The sequence below is a fragment of the Doryrhamphus excisus genome, linkage group LG17, assembly GCF_037039965.1.
Source record: "Doryrhamphus excisus strain RoL-2023G ecotype Guam linkage group LG17, RoL_Dexc_Guam_v1.1, whole genome shotgun sequence".
Taxonomy (NCBI): Eukaryota; Metazoa; Chordata; class Actinopteri; order Syngnathiformes; family Syngnathidae; genus Doryrhamphus; species Doryrhamphus excisus.
The window spans coordinates 9,070,367-9,087,052 of NC_136373.1; the positions used below are offsets into that span (position 1 = coordinate 9,070,367).

The following is a 16,686-nucleotide window of genomic DNA, read 5'->3' on the forward strand; positions in this document are numbered from 1 at the left end:
GTGGTTTATTTAAACAAAGTAACGTGTCCCTGAACAGTGGAAAAAGACATATGTTCTCTCTAAAAAGTGACTACCCATCATGAATTATGGCAGGTCATAAGCTCTTGTTGCCACCCTTGCGCCACACTTAGCACCCCCCCACCTTGCTGTCTCTTGTCTAAAGCCATTTTGATTTACTTATCACTATAGTGTTGCCTTTGGCATGATCTATTGGCAATTGAGCGCCTCTCATAAAGTGTGTGTGTGTGTGCAAGAGGGGGACAGCGGCCAGTAATGTCTGCTGCCACTAGCGCTTTTCCCTGCTCAGTTTGTCGACGCCACAGGCAGCGCTTCTTTCTGGCTGTTGAAATAATTATAATAAATATAAATAATTAAAGAATAACGTCTCAAGGATCAATTACACACATAAACATATCACAGAATAATAAACAATACACATAGCAAATTCAGATTCAAGTTTTCTGTGCGGGTTATTGTGTGTAGCTGCTCTATAGGAGACCACAACTCAATACAAAGGTTCAACAAATGAGCATAATAGGTCCCCTTGAAGTTACACACTAAACAGCCAAATTACTGCCAGGAGTAGCAAAAAGACTTTTTTGTCGTTTTAATGCCTCCTCCTGTTGACTTAAGCTTGCCGTTGACACGAACATCTCCAGAAACATGTTAGAAGTGAAGATGAGGTATGTTGCTCGTTGCTGTTCAACTATAAATGTCTCTCTCTCTCTCGTGTGAAGTTGCCTTTTTGTTTAAATGTGTCACTGCTAAATTATGAGTGCTTCCCACACAGGCATACAAATTTCAGGATGCAGTAAAAAAGGAGCTTCTCAATCGATACATTCCACAAACATCAAAAGAGCAGTGGAGGAGTGGAGTAGGCCCTCACCAATGGCAACCAAAAAAAACATTTATGTGACATTTGCTCAATAACGCTGCACACTAGAGCCTCTCTCTATGGCCATTGAGTGTCTCTTGTAAAACTTCACCAGGTTTGTCTCCTTTGTCAGTGTGTGCACATTTAAAGGACAATATTATTTGGAGCCTTTGTTAGGAACAATCGATGTAATAGTGTAATCATAACTTATAATAGTGGGTGGCACATTGCACATTGTTAAACATTGTGGAACTGAAGGGAACTCTAAATTATTACCTGGCAACATAGAAATATTTATATTTAGATAAATATAATTCATTTGTCGCCAGCCAATCACAGGGCACATATAGACAAACAACCATTCACACTCACATTCATACCTATGGACAATTTGGAGTCACCAATTAACCTAGCATGTTTTTGGAATGTGGGAGGAAACCAGAGTATCCAGAGAAAACCCACGCATGCACAGGGAACATGCAAACTCCACACAGAGATGCCCGAGGGTGGAATTGAACCCGGGTCTCCTAGCTGTGAGGTCTGCGCGCTAACCACTAGACCGCCGTGACGCCCTAGATAAATAATTATCAGATTTTTTTTTAGAAATGTGATAGAAATTATTGGTATACCATCTATAAATTGATGCAGAGATGCCTCCAGACACCTTGAGGCCACGCTGATGTTTATTTTGGTTGTCGGACATTTTATTATTTAAATTGTTTGGGCGTTTTTTCATTCCAAAAACATTTTCTTGTGGGTAGATTTAGGGTATATAGAAGCACGATACATTGAACTAAAATAATGGACTATCCAGCCAGCCCCTCCCCATACTGAAAGGTACTATACAATGGAAAGTACGCTGGCTCATTGGTCGTTTCTGTAAGCTTTTTCAAAACAGTCTGGCTCGTGAACTCATGTCGCCAGAGCAACCCAAAAAAACAAGGACGGAAAAGGAAAAACTAAAGAATACAGAATAAAGAGCTGCCCATCAGTTCTTGTATGCTTAAAAGAATGTGTATGTTTTAAATGGACTGTTATTGTTATTCTCTATGTTGGATGAAGGCAAAAGGAGCCACAGTGCAGCAGGATTTTATTCAAATGAAACACGATGTAGGTTTACCTTTTTGAGGAATGGCTTTTAAATGTTTTATGACGTCATAAAGTAGGTTGTATATTATCTGTCTACCAATACATTCGATAAAAAGTCATTTCAGTGCTCAATAATTTATGGCCACATTAACTGTGTGCTTCAAATTTGGTTCAAGGGGCTCAGGGGATCAAACAGTGCATGCAAGTCCATGCACTAAAAACAAACAGGGATGAGCGAGTACACCACTATGTGTATGTGTGTGTGTGTGTGTGTAATGTGTAGGTGTGTGTGTGTGTGTATGTGTATGTGTATGTGTATGTGTATGTGTATGTGTATGTGTATGTGTATGTGTATGTGTATGTGTATGTGTATGTGTATATGTGTGTATGTGTATGTGTATGTGTATGTGTATGTGTATGTGTATGTGTATGTGTATGTGTGTGTGTATGTGTATGTGTATGTGTATGTGCATATGTATGTGTATCCCATCGAAATGATCTGTATCCGTATCTGTACTCATAAACATAAACCGGAAGTGGGTGTGGTTTAATCAGAAATGGGTGGGACTTAAAGCTGTAAGACAAGCCTGCATATGTTACGAGACAAGTTTACCAAGTAACTTTAGATGCTAACCGAAAAAGAGGTGATCTGAAGAATAGCTAATAATGTGCAGGTAGTGTGACCAACGCAACACAAGCGGTTTTTAACCGTGTACGTGAATGACACACCGCTCAGCTCCTCTGTGGCTGCCTCTTGCAGAGTCCGTCGAGGGAGCTGGGGTTGCTGTGTGTGACTGGCCAATCAGAGCGAGTGAATTCATAATGAGCATTTTACTTCAACACAAAAATGGAAAATGACAAAATGTACTCATTTCGCTAAGGATGCCTACCCCTATCATTGATGATTTAGAAGGGGAGAAAGGATGTACAGGTCATGCATTACATTCTCTTTTGTGAATACATTTGTTCATACAGAAGCAGTTTTACAGGTGTGATATGAAGAGTTTTAATTTTGTATGTCATTAAAAATCATAATTAACATCTTGGCTGCCATCTGAAGCATGCACAGTTATGATTGTGTGATTTCTTTGCTTACTTAGAGGAAAATCTTGGGATTTTGCTGTCTGTTAACCAATCTGCAGAGCGAGCAAATTAGGCGCCCGATTCTCCCTCAGCAAAAGTGGGTTAAATATGGGGACGCTTCCTTGTGCAGATCTTGCAAACATTTGCACTTTTCTTCCTTTGCTCTCCAAATGGGACAAGCTGGTACGCCAGAACAATTGAAAGTGATTCCGGAGGCAAAAACAATACAGTGTGCATTTTACAGCTGTTAATAGGCAGTAAACCAGTCGTCTGTAGTAAGTGTACCTTGGAATAGCAGCTAGTGCACTGGTGTGTAATGAGGAGAATTAGGTCTGTCATTGCCATGGCAACCCCAGACCACCTACTTTAGTGCTCCACAACACTGGTGGACCAGCCTGGACACCTCACATGTGGATGGTAACATTTCTATTGACACAAATCCAAACGTCTTTTCCCATTTGTTGGGAGAATATAGGGATCATATTTTTCACAGCCAACTTCAGTAGCAGTCATTTTTATTACAGGGTATCTTTTCATGGGACAATACAATAGAAGTGATACTTGCATATATTTTAGCATAGTCAGTACAGCTTGAATAGAACTATTAACTATGGAACTACTACCCACCCACCACCACCATCGCGGTGTTTCGACCACTGAAGAAGGCACAGCAGTGCCTGCACTTCCAGAGAGTGGTGAGGACAGCGGAGAAGATCATTGGGACCCATATGGAAGACATCCGCCGCATATCCAGAGCCCACCGGATCATCTCTGACCCCACTCACCCCCAGCATGGACTGTTCTCTCGACCTGGCGTCGGGCGGAAGGCTTACCTTCAGGATGCACCCATTAAGGTGGTTAATCTGCACGGCTCGGGAGGAGCGTGATAAACTATTCCTCGAGGAAGCTTTTCACAACAAGCTTCCAGGCTCAGGGGCATGAATAAATTACAGGTATAATTAAAGGAAATGTCAAACGGCTTCTGTATGGAGCTGACGTCTTACTCGTGTTCAAAGTTCCCCAAGCCTGATGATTAAGGGAGGTTTAATGGGTGTCTTAGTAGACCAAGGGACTGCGGGACAAACAATAACACAGTTAGGCCTCTATCAAATCCAAAACTGATACTGGTGTGTGTGTGTGTGTGTGTGTGTGTGTGTGTGTGTGTGAGATGCTTTGAGAGGCGACACAAATAGAGCTAGCCTGGCAATGGTAAAAATGAGGGATTTAAATATGTTTTACAGAGGGGGTAGGTGTATATTTGGAAGACTGTTAATAAAGTGGGGGGAAAAGGAATGAAGCAATGATTTTTTAAGCCACGTCATGGGAAATTTCACTATGCTGAAAAAAACAGTGAGCCGAGAGCTTGGTGCACCTCAGTTTTTCTTTAGGGTAGAGACTTTAAAAGAGCAGGTAAAGAATATTCCTTGTACAGTCCACAATCCAGAAATATGTTCTGGAGGGGATTTACACACCAACACCCTGCATTCATCCTCCAATCGATAAAGGGAAAGATGCGAGGGAAAATATCGAAACGCTCATGACAAGAGCAGAGAGCGCATGGAAAGATGATGATATTTATATACTGTATGTATCTCTGAGGAGACAATTCATGTATTACATATTTTAGATAAGAATGCACGTTTCTTGTGCCTACAGTTGGGTTATTTTTTAGAAAGGTGTTATTTATTTTTGGTTAAGTGCACTACCTTGTGCTCTATAGCTGACAAAGAGCAGAGAAAAGATCCAGCAATTGGACAAGTGATGGGATTTAATGGGAAGGACATGACACTCTCACAGCTGGATAAACACCAGAAAACTATTGAAGAAGTAGAGTTGACTGCAAATAGAGGATGGCCTTCTTCATAGGAAGACTGCAAGAAGGAAACAAATCATACTCCCTGCCACCTTTTAGAGACAGTTCTAGTCCAGCTTCACAACCACACGGGCCATACAGCTGGCAAAGGGTGTTCCACTTGGCAAGATCCAGGTTCTACTGGCCTTTGATGAAAAGGAAGTTGTCTGGAAGCAGAAAGTGACCTTGTATCAAACAGAAAAGCCCAACATTGCATGAAAGAGCATCCATACATAATATAAAATCCAGCTCACCTCTTGAGCTCACCTACACTTGGAAGCTAGTCGTGGAGGGTTTGAGGACATCTTGGTTCTCAGAGACCATTTTACCCAGTTTTCAGGCCTACGCCACCCACAACAAAGCAGGCAAGGCAGCAGCAGTTCGGACTTCACAGCTTATGGGGGTGTCATTCAACTTCATGTCAAAAAATAGCAACTATCCCTTTAAGGGACAGGCCTCCTGATTGGTTGATTCATGAGTTAATGGCCAGTTAATGAGTTCATGACAATTTAAGATTGTTCCTTTACACCCCATCTCATCTTTGACTGACAGGGCGACTGCGTTGTCAATTGCTGTTAGTATTGTGACTTGCCGCAAGGGGGGGCACTTCCCTGTCAGGTGCGTCTCCCTGCATCAGCAACAACCGGGATGGGTAGGTGCTAATGCTGCTGCCGCTGCCGCTGCTTCATCGCATTCCCGCTGCCGTACTGCCCACTTCTCCTTCCTTCCTCCCTTCCTTCCTTCCTCCTCCTCCTCCTCCTCTCGGTGGGAGCTGACTTGATGCGTCTAATAAATCATCTCTGCAAGATTGCCCCCCATTTTTTGCCCAAGCCTGCTTTGAGAGCTGCGTTGGATTTGAAGCTTGTGGAATGATTTCAATGTGATTCGGCGCCACAAACAACGTGGGTGTTGTGCGTGTCTGTGAGGTGTGTGTGTGTGTTGGGTTTTTGTTGGTTTGTTTAGTGTGCGTGTGATGAGGAGTGGCGGAAGAGGAGGGAGCAGCTATGAAGAGCTTGTCATCTCTCCTCAGTTTCCCCAGTATGAACGACCTTGTCGTTGTGACTGAAATGTTCCTAAAAAGCTTTCCACGGAGGACACATGTGCCGCCTTTCCCTCAATTTCTGTGAATCTGGTGAAGACACTCCAAGATAAGAGGTAAGACAAAAAGGCAGTGGCTATTGTGGATGTGCATGCACGCTAGCTTCATTAGTTCCACGCTGACAAGGAAGGCTTTTAATATTTATTGCATCTAATAAGCTTCACCGTTCGGGCTTGTCTCAATCAAGTCATCATTCCATGCATAAATAATAGTCATGAGTAGCCCTCAAAACTGCATCCAATTCCTCCACTTGGAGTTGTTTGCTGGGGTGTGTTTAATACCAATTCCAAGCATGTATTTCATTACTGATGCTGTGTACTCTGAGGGCTGTGTGAAGTTATAGTCTGTGGTGTGCTTACCTGGTGTGATGCTACATGGACTCACCCCCTCTTGTCATCACTTCGTCAAACATTTGGCCGGAACCCAACAGCAACACATTTCACACCCAACTCAGTCTTGGTCTCACTGGATTACATGATATGCTAATTCATGCACAGGGAAGATTTATGCTTATTAAAATGCGAGGACCTCCAAACCGTTGCACAGGCCAGTGGAATTCACCACGAGGTGTTTTCAAATGTGTCTTTCCGAATATTACAGTAGGCTCAGTTTGGATTGACACTGTCCAAGAATTGATCAATATGCTTCATTGTGGCTGCATGTCTATACCATTTATACAATCAAATTATTTTTTAGATTTATCAGGGCAAAGAGACATTTTTTATTTAAAAAAAGTTTCTGCAGAATTTTGAGTATTTCAGTCTAGAATAAAAACATTATTCATTATATTTTATACATGATATAAAGCGTTATTGGCATGGGAAGTATTTTTAGTCTGGGATTACATTTTATAGTATTGCAAGTATAAAATATTCAATGATTAAAATGTTGCATATGAAGCTCTAAGTACATATTGTAGGGTTCATGAAGTCAATGTATTTTAAAAAATGTATTTAAAGTATTTGCCCCCTTGCAGCATCCAGAAGCATGGCTGCCGTTTGCTGGACTTCCAGTCTTTGTGAGAGTGATATCAATTCTGCATCCTGTAAAACGTGCCTCTAAAAGGTCTCACCAGGGTGGTGCTTTAAAAAGCTTAGATTGGGGGCGAGTACTTGGCAGGGTGTGAGGAGTTTGAGGCTCTCAATGTGATCTTCTGTCAGGCAGCGATTATAAAGCCCCGGTCCCAACCCGGTGTACTTGTGAGCGTGGGCAACATTTGGGGATGAGTACTGCCTCGGTACGGATTTGGGAGCATGCAGACACGATGTAGCACTTTTAGTGCAGGAGGAACATTGGTTGTGTGCGGGACTGCATCTTCGGTATTATGAGTGACCGTATGACTGAGGCCTTGTGCACACCCATATCACTATGATATTGTATCTTCTACCCGGGCACAGAAGAACTGTGAAGCTTTACTTTGTAAAAGTAGAAAAAAAACCTTGCATATAGCCCTAATATAGCCAGTAGTACATTTAAATATTTATACTGCATGTATGTGATCCGTATCAGTATCGGCCGATTTCACGCATGGTTTATTATAAAATCCTAATCAGAACATCCCTACATTCTAGGATTGAAATCTTCCATGTACTTCATTCTATGTATCATGTATATGAAATGTCATGTATTTTACATATTTAAGTACTATTGTATTGTGGTGTATTAGATTGTCCTGGTATACCTTATTAAGAGTCCACTGAGTGTTTCTATAAATGGACAGAAAAAAACCTATCATCCTGATTAGAGTGCCGCGGGTGGGTTGGCAGTATGCATTAATAGATACAGTTAGTAAAAACACGGTCACACACATTCACTAGGTAATTGTGTACTGGTATGCCACCATGTCAGCTGAAATAGCTGTGATGAATGCAGCTTAGGCCTTCAAAGTAAGTAGACTCCCACTCTTCCAGCTGCACTGTCTGTTCAAGCGTCAATCTGCTTGGATGCTAGGGTGTGATGGAGGAGGTAGATGTCAGGATTTTTATTTTTTTGTACAATGTCAGTTAAATCCTGCAATGAAAGGTATACGCTCCTTGGCGGAAAGTGATTCACGCTGTGAAGCTTTCACACCATCTTGCATTGCCATCATCGTTAGCACCATTATTCGGTGCAAGCTCAGAATGTACGGCCACATACAAGCTGCCTGTGTGTTGTAAAAACAGCTCATAGCCCACATGTGTGACACTTACCAGCTGCTGGCTAATGTCAGTCACAGTTTTATATGTGCATTTGCCTTATTAAAGAGAGGCCCACATTGTTGATAAAAGGTGCCAAGCACGTCAAACACCCACTCCAAATGCACACTGCAACATGCAAAGTAGACAGGAGTGTGTTACCCAGTGTGCCTTCCACTCACCAATCCTCAGTCTGGGTGCCAGCATTTTTGTACAATGCAGTCCTATCACTGAGCTATGGCATGCAGGACTCTTTGCAGGGAGAAAGCATAAAAATCCAATTTGGCTGACTATGTGGAGGAGAAAAAGGCCAGAGCACACATGAAAGGTGGTGACGAAAATCATGGGAAATGGTCTTTCCCTTGTATAGTGCTTTTCCACCTCCAAGGCGCTTAGAGACTGTTAGCACATTTACCCACTGATGGTGCAGCATCAGGAGCAACTGGCGGTTCAGTATCTTGCCCAAGGATACGACAGGATCCGACTCACAACCATCAGGTTGGGAGTCGACCACTGTACCAAATGAGTCACACCGTCCCCGAAATCATGGTGTCTGATTTGACATCCAAGGCAGCTGACAAACAATTAGAGCCTCTATAAGTAGCGCTCTGAACTGGGCTCTCTTGGGATTAGACCACAAATGAGCTGCACATCACGACTTATGTCTTCTAAATGGAAAGTGAGTGTATGTGTGGAGGCACGGCGGTGATGGTGTGTGTGTGTGACATTTAGCAGATTGGTGTTGATATCAATCTGTGGCCTTAATACATCCTGAAACCCTCCTGAAGACATTCATTCATTGTGGGTGAACCAGCACATCTTCACGCTTGTTTCCACTCTCTGGTGTTTTTATACTGTGAAAAAATAGGCGGGGCATCAACTAAGGATACATAGCAGGAAAATCACAGTACCGTCGTCCCTCGGAATTCTTATTTATGAATGGAATATGGAGGGACAACAGTACTCCTTCACTTTCTGAGATGTTTTTAAAAGTTCAAAATACACATAAACAAAATACACAAAAGCTTTCTAGTTCTTCCAGAATCTGCACCTATTCAGCTGTATTTCTTTGGATTTTGTGGTCTATTTTAATGTATTCCACCCAGGAATTTCATGTTTTCCAGGCATTACTCCACTGTAGTTGGTCACAATCGTGAGTGCTTAAAAAGACGTCCGGTTTGTGCTGCTTGGTGTGGACAGTTAAGTAGAGTTAGGCTTCTCAAACATGCGATGAAAAGCATAATACATTTGCATCACAAAATTGCCTACTACAAAAAAATCAGACCTTACAAATTGCTTGACGTTATTTTCTTTGCCGTCATATCCACTCTCTCCCTCCTTGTTTGCGATATTCGTTGAACCTCTTGCAGCCACAAAATGACATGTTAATATTAAATAGTTTCATCATAAGATAAGTCTTTATGCTGATTTCCTAAAAAAATTCACACTCCTCACTTTTTAAATCTATTTCACTCATCAATAATTTTAGCACCTTTTCAGACTACCCCATTAGCTGGTGTAAATCCTCAGTATTGCCCATTAATTTTGTTTTCCTGAGCACCACCTCCATACACTGTGCTAAGGGAATATCAGGTATTTGGGTATTAACATTTCCTCCAACCTTGTGAAAGCAATCCCACCATTGATCAGTTGTTTAAAATATCTGCCTGTCAAACATTGTCCAAACTATATTGTTCCATTCTCCCTGCTGAAACAAATCAAAAGGATTCTATTAGAATTAGTACAGGGAATTGTGCAGAACTAATCTTGAGAACCATAGCTACCTGGAACGTAAAAACACATTAACGTAACACAGCAGAGCACGCAAAGAGGCAAACTTACTTCCCCCACTGATGACTTCACATTTGATGAATCCTATTTGCCTCAGTCGGTGCTTCTGTTTTGATTAGCAGCTACGTTCCAATTGGGACGCTCTTCAGTATTTGTTGGAATTATTATCCAAGAACAGAAATTTGATTTGAGGTTCTTATTTGTTTGAAAAAAGATGACTCCACCAGAGATGAATTAAGACAGCACACCAATTAGTCCATTTTTTATAAAAGACAAAAAAAGGCAGCCTGTGCCTCCGGACTTCTTGAGTCACCACTATGCTCACTAAGAGCAGAAACGTGTGTTTCTTCATCCACTCACTCACTTTAACGCAGTGTGCACATTTTTTTGTTGTGGGCATGTGTGTGTGTTTGACATTTCATAATTGCATCATTACTCACTCCATCTCTCCTTCCCTCCCTCCTGCCATAAGGAAGCACACGGCAATTTGCAAACACATGCTTCAAGCAGACAGACACTTGTCCTTGATTAAGGACCCTGGTGGAATGGCTTCTTCATGGGCCTGTCCAGGTCTATAGCAAGATGTGGGTAGACACACACCACTGTGGGTGCATCTAATTGATTGGATAGCACCCAATTCTAAGTTCGAAGTCTTTTCAGGCTGCCAGAAAGTGAATTGTCCAAGTGAAGGATGAGCTGGGCTGACGGTGGCTCCCCTAATAGTGTAACATTACCTCTGATCCTATACGCCTGTGGTGTCACCCTCTATGGTTGGATTCACACTGCAGTGTCCAATTTAGTGCCTACAGTATATGTAGTTTGATGACCATCTACTGCTGTGGTGTCCAAAGTGGGGCCCAGGGTCATTTGTGGCCCGGTCTTTCATTGACCCATATTGTAGGAATAAAATGTAAAAAAAAGAAAGAAAAAGCTGAAAAAGTGGCGCTCATATACTTAGATTTTTCAATATGCCACCCTCATTGGGGAAAGTTTTGTACACCCTTGATCTACTGTGTTGACCATAAGTAGACCACATTGGGGGGGTAGAGATACGCTATGGTTATATGAATTGGCTAATGTAAAGGATGTATGTAAGCCTGAAATACTAACATGGCTCACCTCTAGCTCTGTTTGGAACACCGACATCCCAAGGTGCCCCCCATTGCACACACTTCCCTAATATGCCTTTTATGCCTTTTCAACTCAGACAGGCGTTACATTTTCACTTGTGGGTACCGTGACAGCAACCTGAGTTGGGAATATGCTCATGACATTCAGAGCCTAAGTAGCTCAGTTGTAACCCTGTTTACCTTAGGTACTGTTACACAGAGCAACAGTAAATGAATGTACATATTTTCGATCATGTAGTATGGCATTCATTTTATACTACTGCAAAAATCAAACTGAATTCAATTTATCACAATGTGCAGTCGTCCCTCGCTACATCGCGGTTCTCCCTCACACAGTGCAGTTATTCAAAAAGCATTTAATGAATGAATGGTTGCTATTTGTGGTTGACCATGGACTATTATTCCGTGTGGCAGTGGTATATCTTTGCCTGCTTATTTCGTCCTCCTTCCTTACTTAAACTCATGCTAAAATATTACAATAGGTTGCTGTATGCACCTTTCAATCTTAAACTTGTTAAATAACGTACGTACATGGAGCATATTTTTTTCAAGACATGGGGCACGATTGTGTATCTTTTTTTTTGGTCCACAGACAGTTTTTTGGCTGGTTATATAAAGTCAGTTGGAAAACTGTTTGTAGTACCCAGTGTGGTACAGCCAAAAAGGCTGACACATTATGAGACACATTATTATTATGTACGCTTCCCATTGAAACACATGACACTGTTAGCATCACCTGGAGCAGCTGAGTTTGGAATTTTAAAGCAAAATGTTCTCTTTGAAACAGGTCAAGTGCACCTTCTCTACTCGGATCACAAGGGCTATTTAAAATCTTATTGGATGAAAGTCTCATTTGCCCTTGCTTGCCAAAGATGACGTTGCCATGGAAACAGCTTCTACTGTTATCGATCATTGAGTGTTTGTCAGGTAAGCCACAATTTTATTTCATACATACTTTTACAAGAGTAATGGTTCTCCCCCATTTCGACATTTACGGGTATGGGGAGGATGCTGAGGAGATGAAAATGATTTGACTGTGACTGTGAAGAATGGCTGACTTGGTTTGAAAGGGGAAAAAGTCGTTGGTATTGACTCACAACACCCACTGATCTTCTCCCCACTCCTCCTTCATTTAGCTGATGAACAGACATTTGCTGTTGTACTCCTGTAATATTAGAAGAAAATGACCTCCATATTTACAACGATTTGAAGATCCACAAATAACGATATAATACTCACTCCATCTCTTACCAAGGAAACTCATTGAAGCCGCTTGTATCCACAATCTCATTCTTTTGCTCATGACCCAAAGCTGATTGATCGAGCGGTAAATGGAGGTCTTTGTTTATTAAGTTAACCGCATCATTGTTTAAGTCGCAAGGCTCATTGTGCGTGAAAAAAGTAGTGGCTTATCGCCCAGAAATGACGATAATTTGTTGTGCCACACAAATAAAACCATGCCCATGACCACAGTCTGTCCCTGCTCCTCACAGATAGTCTGGACAGTGGCTTGTACCATGGTCCAAGATGGAGGATGGAACCGGGTGACCTTTTTATCCCAGTAGATTCCATCGAAGAAGAGGCCACCCTGACGTGCGACACCAAGGGTACCCCACCCCCTCAGTACAGGTAGAAGCGTAACTATTTCTTATCTTGTACATTTGTGAAACTCAAGCCAACATCTGTGTTGAAATGGGATTAAAACATTTTCATTTGCTGCATGCGCCTAGCGATTGGAGTTGAATGCTCCCTCTCTCTACATTGCACCGCATCGTGGGGATGGTTCATCTGCACTCGGCTTGAGCGTGCTCAGAACTTCATTTGTGCTCCGTTCACCCGGGAATCATTTACAAGATAAACTCAAATATCAGATTGAATGTTTAAATTCTTCATAAAGGAATGTCATTATTTGAGTTTCTCCGGGGTCCTACTTCATTGTGAGACCTGTAATTGGTATAAAAGAATGCACTTGTCTCTTTTTATCTGTTTTTCTTTCACTTTCACCACTTTCACCACTGGCAATAATAATTCAAGAAACCATGCAAGCAGTTTGCAAAATACAAGTCTTGTTGTGTTAACTTGTTATTATATTATATATACGGTTGTAAAGACATCACCGTTATGTCTACCTATTTCTACCTAAAGCATGCCTTTTCTAAGCACCAGCACAGACAGACCCAGAGCTTCAGTCACGTCTTTACTAATTCATATTGAGTAACTTACCACCAATCTGTGTCATGTCTTGCCAGATAGTATCTTAGAGACACGTGTAGAGTGTCGGAATGATCAGCTCCACGAGACCCGGGCAGGTTTCCCAGACGCCAGTTGTCTCTGAGCAGCACTGATTAGTATAAGCGTTGTTGTTCCATTGGGCATTGAATTACTGCAGCACAGATGAGCTTAATGATAGCAGCACCGGTTATGTCGGCTCATTATTTCTCCCTCCATGCCCAAGACCAGGTATCTCTATGTGGTGATGAAAGGTTAGCTGAGCACATTTTGACGCGGTGTCTTGTCAAGCTGGCTGTGCAGGATTCTGCACGCCCGCAGCACCTCTCTGCTTCCTCTCTTGAAGTGTAAATGGGCTCCATCGCCCCGCGTCCCTTTTCGTCTATCTTCCTTTCCTGCGACAGTCCTGTTGCTCAGGCAGCAGGATGAAGTTTCCCATGTAGAAATACTGCAGTGACAATTCTCTCAGCACAACTTGCACAGGAGGGCGTCTTAAAGTTGAGTTTAGTGAGTTTAGGAACAGTCTTAAGTCGGGTCGTGTTCGATCGCCATATGTGATATCAAAATCTGACGCCTCTAATGAGAATTAAGCTACATGGACGTGACGTACGTGACACATGTATTTGATTCCCCAATCAAATACAGGGCAGAAAAGCTGAATGTGACATAATTATTCTTGCTGAAAAGTCATAAGGTGAGTGTCTGAGTGGGCGTATGTGACGCACCAGACATGATCACCACACATCACTGATCTAAATCCACAGAATAGAGTCCCTTAAGAGTGCCTTGAATATGGCAGTAAGCGCTCATCGATGTTGTGGATTTATTCTTAGACATTATTTTCAAGGTTATAAACTAGACGAGACTAAAAAGCTTTTGCAGAGTTTGCCAGTATGCCCTCCACGCCTTCCATTTCCTGTTAAAGAAGGCACAATAGAGCAATGTGGCTACGGAAAGACAACTTATTTTATCCACTTTGAAACAAAATTGAAGGGAACAGTCTTGAATGTGCTCTGTCCTTCAAGTCGTTAGTAGTCTATTTTTTTTATAGCATTTCAATGAGATACAGTACATGGCAAAAATGAGTGCACTGTGAACTTAATTAGACTTTTGGATTCATTTGAATCAGTTAAAGTCCCTCTTTTACTCAGTTTGTACCATGCTACGATATTTTTACATTTCTGCTGAATGTGAAAATGATGCCAAGGCAGGTTAAAAATAGAACAAAAGGCGTTCCTGTAACATCAGACGCATATCTCTTGCCAGATGCTAATGTTTGGCCATAAGGAGAAGTCAAAATGTCACCTTATTTCAGTATAATGTGTCAGGACAGTGGCAATTAGGGTTGAGACTGAAGCTAATATCTGGGATGCCTTCTAAAACCTTTGTCTTCTGTTCCTCCTAAATAACAGAGGACAGCCTTGTGTATGATATGCTAAGATTAATATTTCATGGCCCCTGTGGGGAAACACGGATTGTTTCGGCAGCAGGCAGCGGCAGCAGAAAGACACAGTGGATGAAAATGGACTAAGTGGATAGAACCATATGCCTTAATAAAATGTTCCCATTATGTTTTGAACTAAAACAGTACACTGTTAGCCTAACTGATGCATAGAATAGATTCATGGGGAAAAGTGGTATAGTAAATATTTAAAAGACCAATACGCCGGAATATGACCTTAAAATAATGATGTCAGGCCTGTATAAGGAGGATAGTGTCGCTGTCGTTGCCATGGCAACTCTGGATCACCTTCGTCTGTTTATAATATTGCTGGACCAGGATGCCTCTCGTGTTGACTTTGCACTTGAGTTATCATTTCAATGACTATATTCATTCCCTTACTTGTCACCAGTGTCCAAGCGGAAAGCTCAATACTCTAATATTATGTGTAGGAAAATTAAAGTGCTATCATAATTCATCAAAACTGAAACAGAAATGACATTTTGACCATGTTGAGATCCTTGGTATCATTATTAACACAAAATGGGAACATTTTCAAGTTTAAAGCCTCCTATTTTTACGGTCGGCCCTGTCCAGGAATTACTGTATGGTTATGAGAATAAAAGTGTTATTTTATAAGAATGCAATAAAAATTAAATTGTGTATTTTTTAAGTTGTATCATTAGATTTTGACATCAATATGACTCTACATTAACATTCTCTATGTATATATTTGAAATATTCGCTCATACTCTTTGTCGACTTTCAACTGGGAGAGACAAAGTAAAACAATAAAAAAACGGGCAGCCATTGATAGGAATCCACTGTAAGCTTGTGGTGCTGCAACAAAAAGCCACTTAAGGCCACTCAAGCTAAGAAGTTCCATAGTTTGCTTTTAGAAAGTCTGAAGTCTCTGCTTGCAGAATGAATGATCACAGTTACAACCTTTAGCATCACTCTGCCTATTTCAACCTGCTAGTGAGTGCATATTTAGGCTATATTATCTGTACCTTAAGTGAGTTGTCTCGGTCACTCATCTTCTATCAGAGCACCTTGCTTGCTTGAAGGAATTGGACGGCCCATTTTGCCAGACACTGATGGTGTCTTTGCCCCCACAGATGGTCGCTGAACGGGACTTTCATAAATCTGAGCCTGGATCGACGGCGGCGTCTGTCAGGGGGCAACCTCATTATAAGCAGCCTGGACCGCTACCAGGATGTAGGCGTGTATCAGTGCATGGCCTACAACATTGCAGGAGCCATCCTCAGCAGGAGAGCCCATCTCAAGTTTGCCTGTAAGTCACTCCTTGTCACTTTGTGTCACTCATCACAGAGATGGCATGTCAGCAAAGTCAGGGAATAACATGGACACACACCCAGCAATTATTTGCAATATTTAGCAGATTGCCACTGCCTCAGTGTGAAAGTGCATTAAAAGTTAACGTGTGTGCGTGGGGTTGAGTGTAAAACCTCTGAATGGTCACCGCAAGAAAGAACGTCAGCACTTGGAAACAATCTGGTAGACTTGTTTACTGAATTCACAATGTGTTGTTTTGTGTGACAGTCAGAGACAAATATAGCAACAGTCAAATACCCAGTGTTTGAATAAAGGGAAGAAATGCAAATGAGTAAAAGGTACATGGAAATGCTGTGTTTTACACAATATGCAATCTGATTGTGTTCCTCACACTACTCATTAAGAGCTCCTCTCATGCAGATCACCTATGCTTGAGGCATACAGCCATGCACAATCGGTTCCAATCAGTAAGCTCTTAAGACATCCACTGCTGAGATTCATGCTGCACAAAATAAGGAAAGATAAATGGAAATGTCTCAACCGTTTTTACAGACACAATGCTGTTGTTCGAACTTCTTAAGCGACACATTTGAGCTCACCGAAGAGTCTTCAATGCATCTACATTGTG

The 16,686-nt window shown here is 41.8% G+C and overlaps 1 protein-coding gene across 2 annotated transcripts in view; it reads left to right on the plus strand.

The window, feature by feature from the left end:
• Positions 1–5,608: 5,608 nt before the first annotated feature.
• The window catches only part of cntn3a.2 (contactin 3a, tandem duplicate 2), a 40,335-nt gene continuing 29,257 nt past the window's right edge, over positions 5,609–16,686 (plus strand). For both annotated transcript variants that reach the window (XM_058084604.2, XM_058084605.2), the window contains exons 1-4: positions 5,609–6,053; positions 11,880–12,019; positions 12,586–12,721; positions 15,881–16,056. In XM_058084604.2, coding sequence (XP_057940587.2) covers positions 11,965–12,019; positions 12,586–12,721; positions 15,881–16,056 — 367 coding nt within the window. In that variant the 5' untranslated portion in view covers positions 5,609–6,053; positions 11,880–11,964. The remainder of the gene's footprint in view (positions 6,054–11,879; positions 12,020–12,585; positions 12,722–15,880; positions 16,057–16,686) is intronic.